We start from the raw sequence: 9,650 nt of genomic DNA, 5'->3' as shown, positions 1-9,650 counted from the left end.
TAGCGGAGCCTACTAGAGATAAGGAAAGGAAAAGGTACTCAAATAAAGGCTTTCTGAAAGACCTGGGCCATATTTCCAGGAGGCAGGGAAAGAAGACAAACTCCAAAAAGTGGTTGCCAAGGCACAAACAAGAAGCATCACTTAAGGGAACCTCCCACCATCCTTATTTCAAGCTCTGTTAAAGGAAAACGCCTCCTCTGAGTTGTCATTTCAGCCTCAGCACAGGTTCCTGAAAAGCCTACACACTAGTCATCCCCCCCAAGGTAGTTACCACCCAGAGAGCTGGGAAGCTCTCTAGCCAAAAAACTACAGCTGGGCAAGAGTGAGCAGGCATTGGAGGCCTCGAGAGCCAAACCTACTCCAGGGTGGAAAAGAACTGAGCAAAGTCCTCACTGTTACTGATTCAGACACCTAACTTCCTAGGCATCAATCTCCCACCTATAAAATGACAAAAGTTGCACAAGAGCTTTACTTTCCCTCCCAAATGTCTGATGCATCTCTCCAGCACAGATGCCCTGCTGAGAGACTGAAGATCGTCCCACACACTGAACACTCAGTTCACAGCACAACTTCCCTGAAGCTGAACTGAACTGCTGCTATGCAGTGGCACAGAAGCTGCTGGCAAAAACCAGAAGCAGCAGGCACGTACCTGCTCAGACTCCTCGTCACTGATGTTGGTCCGGCCCAGCATGGTGGCCTTCACAGTGGACAGGATTTTGAGCTGGGTGCTTATGGTTGGGATTCGTTCACAAACCTAAAAAGAAATTTTAACTTAGTGTTTTTCTTGCCTGCAATTTCCTGGAGAGCAAAACTTATTATCCCCCTCAGTATTCCCAGTGGCCGGCATACAGAAGGCCTCGATAAGTTAGCAGCAGGACTCCACTTGTTTTCGTCTAAGCATCAGTAGAGCCCCTTTGTACAGAAAGGGGAGCATTAACATTCTTTCACCTGATTAGAAAATAAACTTTCCTGTATCTGCCTTTCCCAAATACCCATGTGTATATTTCCCTTTCTGCTACTTCTTCCCACTCTGAACTGCCTCCTTGCTCTCCGCTTTTCTCTATCCTGCTTTTCTTCCCACCACATCCCCCACCCCGACTCCAATACACACACACACACACACACACACACACACACACACACACTCTCTCTCTCTCTCTCTCTCTCTCTCTCTCTCTCTCTCTCTCTCTCCTCAGTACCTGTAAGAGGTTCGTTCTAATCCGCTTGTCTGTGCACTGCTTGGCAACCTCCTTGGCCAACCGAGTGACCTCATCTGAGGCCTTGGCGATGTCCTTGGCACACTGAATCAATGCCCGCTTGGTACCACTGCCCCCTCTTACCAGCCGAGACATCTCAGCCATCAGCAGAGCCATACGCTTGGCTGCTGCAATGATGTCATTGCCCTAGAAAGAGGCAAATACACAGCGTGAGCTCAGGTCACAGTCTGACCAAGTGAGGGAAGGACGTGGAGGCACAGAGGAGGGAAAAGGAGCCTGCTGCTCCAGCAGCCTCTGGAAGGGGGAAAAGAGGATAAAGAGACTGTTTCTGAGTGACAAGGACAGCACAGGAGAAACAGAGAAAAGAGAGAGCCAGGGCACTCACCCTAACACTCTTGAGAGAGAGTGGAACAGAGAGAGAGAGATCACCAACCAAAAAAGGAAGAACTGGATATTAGTCTGAAAGGGCAACGTGTGCGCCCCAGGCAGAGCACTAAACAAGCACTTCAGCATCGCCAGGTTAATCAGGTCAACAAAATGGGGTTGGGCCACGCAGTTGGTTAAACAGGCATTTTCCTTTCTGTAGGGGGAAAGCAGCAGAGCTGGCCTGAGGGGAAAAATACAGAGAAGCCACTCCAGATGCTGAAATCAGACCCTTCATTCGTACCCTTGTTACAAATAGCAGGCAAGCACTGTCTCTGCTAAACTAGAATTTAAAACCCAGTAACCATCATTGGCTTTGATAAAAAAAAAAAAAATAGATATATTTTGTGACCTAGACTGCTCCTACCCTCCCTCAACTGCCTCTTATTTGTCCTACCAGCCTGAGGGAACATATTATTTTAATTTTTCACATTTAAAAAGGCCAAGAATCAGCTCTTCCATCCCCTCAAATAAGTGGCTTCAATTAAAGAAACCTTCAGCTGAGAGGATGCCGAGGGAGGAATCGGGAAAATAAAAATCATGAGTCAAGCTGCAAACGGAACCCCCGCTCCACCTAGCAGCACTTATCTTAGGTTTGGCATTTTGGCTCATTTAAACCTTCGTGGGTTGATAAAGAATGCACAAGTAATTTACTTTATGCCCTCAAAAGACTCTCTTTCGGCTGGTAACAACCAAAATATAACAATTGCATTGTTCAAAATACCCAAAAGGCCAGGCTGTACTCATTTTTCCCCTCATGCTTCTCAACTTCCCTGCGATGCAGTGACTCACACACAAACCATGCCGCTGCGGGCGCTCTGTGCGCGGCCTCCACAGGCACCATGAGGTGGCTGATCGTTTATGCTAGAAGGCGTGTACAGCCCAGACACTATCTGAGGCCGGAGAGAACACAGGTCTGTGAAGAAGTCATGAGAACGGGTATGTTAGACAGGCCGTCTGGGCCCACCTCTTCCAGTGCAGACCTGGGATCATTCTAAGACGTCATGACCTTGGTTAGAAGACAGTGTAGTGCCAGGATTAGTTAGTACCCATTACTCTGCAAACCCCTTCTCCTTGCAACATGCCACCTTCAAAAGGAAAAGTGATCACCCCCATCACCCCCCACCCCAAACTACTGTTGGTTCGGTCTCCAAGGCCAAAAGCTGTGTGGCTGCCTGCCCTGTAGCCTGAGCTCTCTCTGTTCCCCACTCCCCCCCCCCCACTGAAATGTGGACAAGCAGTCAATGGCGCCCCTTTCCCTGTGGGTTCCCATTAAGGCTGGCATCGGCCACTCAGCCAAGTGCAGGGCAGCAAGCAGCACCCTCAGAGAGCCTGCGTACAGAGCTACTTCTCACCCTGATCAACTCTGCTGAGGCATCAGTGCATCAGTGAGAGGTCAGTGGGAGGAGGGGGGAATATGCAAAGCTCAATGGTGACCTCTTAATGGTCTACAGTGGTCCCTGACCTGCAAATCATTAGGAGACGCATCCACAGCTTCCCAAGGGGTATATGATTCCAGTAGTGGCTACAAGTTGGTAAGAAAAGGAATCCTTTCAAAAGTGACCCCATCTCTCTCTAGCACCCCAACATAAAGGCAATCCCATTAACCTGGCATTAGCAGACCTATCAAACTTGTGAAGCCAGTCCTGACAACAAGGTGCAGACAGACAGATGCCCGCCCTGCCCAGACTCACAGGACCCGCACAGATCATGAGTGATGCAATGTGTCAAGGCTGCACATGGCCGGATGCATTTGGAGCGGCCCCAACTGGGGGTGCTAATCAGTACCTTACTAGACCACTTGGTAGCTTCCCGATGCAATGACTGAGCCGCGGCCAGAATGGGTTGGTTGACCGGCTGATTGGATGGCATTAACAGCAGCTCAGGTTCGTAATCGTCTTCCATGTCAGGGGGGACAGGGAACCCAACAGCATCGGCCGCATCTGCCTCAGCTACAACACCTATACCCACCTCTGCGGCTGGGGTACCCAGCTTTGTCGATGGCAGGAAGGATGAGAAACAGGGAAAGTGTTAGTAAGAGCAGTCGGACTTGGGGAACTGAGCTGCAGCTGGTTTAGTAACCAACGCTTGCCCAGCACGGAAATGAAAACGGCATACGCCTCAGGACTCAGGAGCCTGGCGAACCAAGCTCCATGGAAAGGGGAGCACTCAGGCTTCAGCACCAGCTCGGGCCACCCTCTTCAATGTGGCACAAAGGAAAGAGACCCACTCCAGCAGCAAAGGGTTTCAGAGAAATATGCATATTAAGAAAGCAAGTGGCATTCCTTTCTTGTACACCTCACCACCAAAATTTACCTTGCCAAGAGTGATTTTCAAGTCAGAATATTTTTGAGGAGCCAAACAATGAAACAAAAGTAGCTCATTACTTTTCAAAGAAATCCAGGGAGAAAAAGTAAATGCAGTCACACAAGTGGCTTTGAAGAGAATTGAGTGAACACCCTGCTGACCCATACGGATACTGTCCTTCATCTTCCTGGACACAGGAAGTGACTTTGGTCAGCTCTACCACTCCCAGACTCAGGTTATTATTTCCCTCAGGAGATAAAGTCCAGGAATTAAAAATGGTACATCAGAGGCCACAGATAGCACGTGAGGAAACAGGCAAAAAAGCAACCACAATGGTGAGTCGAAGAGGACTTACCAAGTACCCCACCACCACCCCGCTGAAAGGAACCTCTGGAAGACACCTCATCCAGTCGTCCCCCTTAGGGAAACTCACACTTCAGACCAGCTCTCTCTACACCCCTGTAGGTCTTCAGAGTCGCTTCCACAGTCTCATATTGCATCCAGTGCTGGTACTGACTCAGAAAGCTGTTCTTTGGGTACAGCCTAAATCTCCCCTGCTGCGAAATAGGCTCCTCACTCCCCCCAACACTCAATTTACATATTTCACAGATAAGACAATACATGGACTTGGCAGATGGCCCGGGCTGATCTCAGAGGAGGAGCCCAAAATTGGTACCCACGAGAGAACAGGACTCATGACTGGGAGAGGATGAATTTACTACCAGGGAAAGGGATTCTGAAAGGCCAAGGGAGGAGGCAGAGAGATCAGATGCTGACAGAAAAGGCGGTTCCTTTTCTCCCTCCCCAGAACCATTCGTGTGAAAAATAGTGAGCTCGGATTCATTGGATCAAACATCTCTAACAACGGAAGAGGAGTTTGTGTGGAACTTTATTTGAGGTTGTTGTCACTCCAAAAAGTCTTACCCTGCACAGGAACCCTGTCTCTAAAAGGTGACGACAAAGTGGGAAGATTGAGGGCAAACGTCGGTTCAGGTACCATCCAAATCCTTTCACCTGATCTCTCTCAACCGGGATTCATCACCCCAGGCCTTAGAGGACAGGCCAGCTCACTGCTGCTGGGGTTTAGAGTCCCACAGTGTATAAAGACAGATAAATGCACACACAAACACATACCACTGCCACCCAAACACACATGGTTCAAGCAGCCCTGACTTCTCAGAGCTCCAAGTGAGCACTCTCCTGATGCTGCAAACCCCCGAGACAGCCAACCCTGAGGACTTCTGGCCACAAAAGGCACAGCGCAGTACATATGAGGGCCAGTGTTGTCCGCCCCCAAGTTTTATCTTTATAATTCATGCATGTTTTGTCTTCTGTTGCACAATGTGTCTGGGTTTAATGTAATGTGATTTAAATTCCCTTGAAAATCTTTGAGTAAAACCAACCTTCTTGGCCACCCCCCACCTTATTCCCCACGTATACTGGGGCTCTGCAACTGGCCCCAGGGGTGTGCAAGCCCCAGATGCAGAGGTGCAATTACCAATAATTCCATAGGTCAGATCCAACACCAGCAAGGTCATCATTCCTTTGCAGAATGTGGGCTCAGAGCTAACCGTTCACAAAAATGTAGAGTTAAAAACCCAGCCTGAAAAAACCAAGATCAACTGCATGTGCAGAAAGACCCTGAGGAACTACATTCAGCATAAGAACTTGAACTGGCTGCGGGTGTGAAAAGAACGAAGGCAAAGAGATGGTGGGAATAGAGATCCAGGGTCATATTAGAAAGACTTTAAAACTGAGTTGAACTGCATTTCACTGCAAAGTCAGCAATAACATTTAGCTCTTATTTAGGAAAGCTACCACTCACTTTTCAGGACTCTGGGGGAAAGAGGCAAAAGTTATTCACAGAGCATGGCTACCATAGCATCCAAATTTTCACCAACCACATTAGTATTTATACTTTCAGGTTTGCTGAGCTGGAATTAGCCTGGAGCTGTCTTGAGTTGAGGGGCAAGATGATTTAGAGAAAAGAACATGGCTTCTAAGACACAAGCTACTTGCTTCTATGAAGAAAACAGAGAGAAAATGTCTACATTTCATCTAGCTGTAGCAGAGCGCACAGAAGACAGTTTCATGTTCAGAGAGCTGATAATTAGCAACAGAGCACCTAGGAAAGAAAAGCAATTTCTAAAAGACCACAAATGTCCAGGGTGCAGCACCTGACGCTCTAAAGGACAGAACCCTCCTCTCAAACACAGGCACCCCAGCTCTCACTTCTGCTGCTAGGAGAAACCATCAAGCACCAGCAGCATCTCACAAAACTGCAGCTAAGAAGAGTATCATACCATTAGCACAGGAACCAAAACAGAGAGGGGTGACTTTCCAAATCTTCTTCCTGGGTGTTGTGCATGGTTCTTCATCCTTTCTCAACAAGAAAAGCTTCATTTCTTACCTTGCTGGACCATTTGCGAGCTTCATCATGGAGCTGCCTGGCAGCCATCATCATTGGCTGGTTAATCGCCTCCCCGGCTTTCTGCTCAGGGAACTCTTCATCCTTCTCCTCTGGGGGTGGGGGTCTGGGAGGAGGGACCTCACCCTCCGGCAGGGGTGGTTTGGGAGGAGCAAGCTCATCTGTCAGCTAAGAAAGAATTACCAGGTTGTAAGGAAAGCCCTAGCAACTACTCCCCCACTGGAATTCTTTCCCTTCCTCCAAAAAGCATCCCCAGAAAAGCCACCCACATTCACTCCACATAAGACCACCCACACCGAGCACAGCGACACCTGCCTCAATCTCAACAGAAGCATATTTTCTTTCTTTTTTTCTCCACGAAAAGCTAGCAGCTACTGTTTTGGACATATCTCAGGGAGGCGTGCACTACCAGACCAAGGATTCTCAGAGATGTAGGTTCTGGTCCTGACTCTGCTGAGGGGAAGCTGCACAGACAGGTAACTTCTCTGACAGTAAGGGGCAGCTAGACCAAATGACTTCTTAATTCTACCTGTCATGACTCTGTTGGTCTCATAAGGAGCCATCCCAGAAGAGCCGTCTCCATGGCCCTAACCACCCACCCAACAGCCCAGCTGGAAGGAATCAGATGCAGCGTTGGAGGCTAGGGAGGCACTGTTCCTTAGCTATGGGTACAATGACCCAATTTTGTCCTAACCCAACTTAGAAACTTACATTTTTTACTGACATTAAATATGGGAAAGTAAATCAAGGAGAGTAAATAAAATTATTGCCTTGATAAGCTACTTCCATATTGAAGCTATTTTCAATACGATTAGAGTAAATGTCTAAAAAATCATCACTATTTCTGATTCTAGGATTTGCATCTGCAAGATATTGCCCAGCTAGCCTCCTCCTAAACCAGTTACCTATAGAAGAATTCATGGTACTTTGTGGATGGGGGGTGGGTGTCAAAAGATTTTTAATTACAGTTGGGGGAAAAAACCTTAAAAATAAAGATTGTATCACTTTTGTTACTAAAAAAAAGTAAAGGAACGAAGAACCTACATAAGATTCTAACAACCTCAGTTTTGCCATTATCATCCAGGAACATAAAAACCTCACCTCAGGCTGTACAGATTTTTTCTGCACCCCTCACAAACTCGCCCCACTAACTCCTCAGTCATCGCAGCCACACTTACCAAAGCCAGCTCCTTTGCTCCCGCCACTCCCCATCACAGTGGGCCAACACAGAGCCCCACCTACCCAGCACACACCACGCAGAAGCACTGGGTTAGGACTCAGTGAGGTTTAGGAATGAAAATCAAGTTGTGCCTCTGACTAAGATTCAAGTAAAAGCTAAACAAAGGCACCCGGTGATTGAGACTCCAGAACACAATCTACCTTTCTCTTGCTACAGTCCCACACCCTGCTGCTCAATTCCCCCTCCTGTCTGAGTTTACTTACCCGGAGCTGTTCAAGGTCTGGCGGAGGAGGTGGGAAGTCAGGCTCCTGAGGTTGGAAGGCTTCTCTGACCTTGGCCACAGCTCCCAGGATCCGATATCCCGAGTCCAGGAAGCTCTTTTGCAGGCCTAAACACAAGACGCCCTCACTTTCAGCTGGGCGGGTCAGTGCCCCGGAGCCCTGTCTGCCCAGCAGAAGAACTGGTTTCCATTAACAAAAGGTGGATGTGAAGCTGCCAGTAAGCAACACAGGCTGCGACTAAAAGGGAGGGGAGGTAAGGCAAGGCTGACGCCCTGGGGCCTCAGAAGAGTCAGAAGTGTCACAAACAGCTCTTCCCTGCAGGTGTTCAGGATGTCTTCTCGCCTGCACAACTAGTAAGTACTTAGGACATTCCTGGGCGAGAACACTTTGGGCTCAGCTGGTGTTCATCATTCCTCTCACAGATAAGTCTGCCCAGCTCAGCACAGGGAGATGTCAGTGTCAGGTTGAGCACACACTCCCTGGAGTACTTCTCACCTTTCTCTCTACTCCTTTGCTGCACTTGGCATTCAGCCTATTAACCCCTATGCTGAGTTGCTACTGCTAACCGCGTCCAGTTACCTGGAATTCAGGAATCTGCTCAAACTATTAGAAACTCCAGTTAGGAAAGAGCATGTCCTTAGTGAGGGTGGGTTGAGGATACTAGCATGATTCCGCCTGGGCTAGGGATGAATCAGGTAGCTCCTCCTCCCCGCTCTCCCACATTGACTAGATTTTGCTCAGACAAGGCTAGAAGCATTGGATGCTCAGAACAAAAGGGAATTCAGATGTTTCCAACCAAAGGGGTGGTAACAGCTTTAGTAGTGCTGAAAATGTAATAAATTTGACTACAGAAAACCCAGACTTTTTTTTTGGTGTAGAACCAAAAGACCCAAAGGTCAACTTAAGCCCTCCAGATTTGACAGAAATACATAGAGAGTGTTTTACAGAGAAAAGGCATTTTAAGAAAAGCAGAAGTTATGCCAGTTACATAAGCTAAACAGTTGGTAGATTGGTAATCATGCATCTTTTGAGAAATTTCCAAAATAATGACTAAACTGGGCCAGGAGCTATGTTAGTCAGGCAACATTAGCAAGTGCAGAGAAGTTGGTCCAGAGAAACTAACTTATAAAAACCTGCCAATATTGCAGAAAACATTCTGTCCAACATCACGTTGGACAGAAAAAGATTAATCTAGCACCCTCAAACTAAGTATCTGGAGTTTTTGCTCCCGGACTTTGTACATGGTGGTTGTAGGGAGCATATTCTCTCACCACCCTGTCAGCTTCCTGAGTTAACCTCTCAGCTGAGGCGAGCCATACCATGCATTGCTTACCAGGGTCAGAAATGTTTCCAGCCACAGCCTTTGCATCCATCACCATTGGGGAGATGGTTTTGCTCAGTTCATCGGAGGCGGCTTTCACAGCCTCACGGAACTTGGGATCCTCAGAGTTCTCCACCTCCCGCTTAGCCACCAGCAGGATGCGGTTGGCCCGGCGGGCAATGCTGGTTGCCCCAGCGACCAGCATCTGAGGCTGAATGTTGGCCATGGCTACTTTGCACTTGTCCAGGTCTTTTTTAATTGCTTCTTCGGAAGCATCCAATAGAGATTTGGTATCAATAGCTTCGTCCACCAGCCCTGTCAGGAGAATAGAAATGGAATTTAGTTTCTATTTTGAAAAACAGACTGCAAAACCCTGTTGTCCAAGTTTCTTATCTGAAAGTACAATACCTAGAATTCTCTCCTTCAGCTCAAAGTCCTTCTTACACAATCAAAAGCTTCCAGGTGAATACCATAGTAAAAAAGGAGAAGGAGA

General features: G+C 47.9%; 1 protein-coding gene across 2 annotated transcripts in view; it reads right to left on the bottom strand.

Moving 5' to 3' along the window:
• VCL (vinculin) overlaps positions 1–9,650 on the bottom strand; it is a 96,797-nt gene that overhangs the window by 3,584 nt on the left and 83,563 nt on the right. Inside the window, exons 16-21 of one of the 2 annotated variants that reach the window (XM_024561121.3) lie at positions 9,170–9,472; positions 7,819–7,943; positions 6,358–6,543; positions 3,429–3,632; positions 1,200–1,403; positions 650–754 (exon numbers count right to left, since the gene is read on the bottom strand). In XM_024561121.3, the coding sequence (XP_024416889.2) occupies positions 650–754; positions 1,200–1,403; positions 3,429–3,632; positions 6,358–6,543; positions 7,819–7,943; positions 9,170–9,472 (1,127 nt within the window). The remainder of the gene's footprint in view (positions 1–649; positions 755–1,199; positions 1,404–3,428; positions 3,633–6,357; positions 6,544–7,818; positions 7,944–9,169; positions 9,473–9,650) is intronic. The other variant, XM_024561120.4, reaches the window with a different exon arrangement.

This window comes from Desmodus rotundus, chromosome 4 (assembly GCF_022682495.2).
Source record: "Desmodus rotundus isolate HL8 chromosome 4, HLdesRot8A.1, whole genome shotgun sequence".
In the NCBI taxonomy this organism is placed as follows: Eukaryota; Metazoa; Chordata; class Mammalia; order Chiroptera; family Phyllostomidae; genus Desmodus; species Desmodus rotundus.
This window is presented reverse-complemented; position numbering and strand designations above follow the sequence as displayed.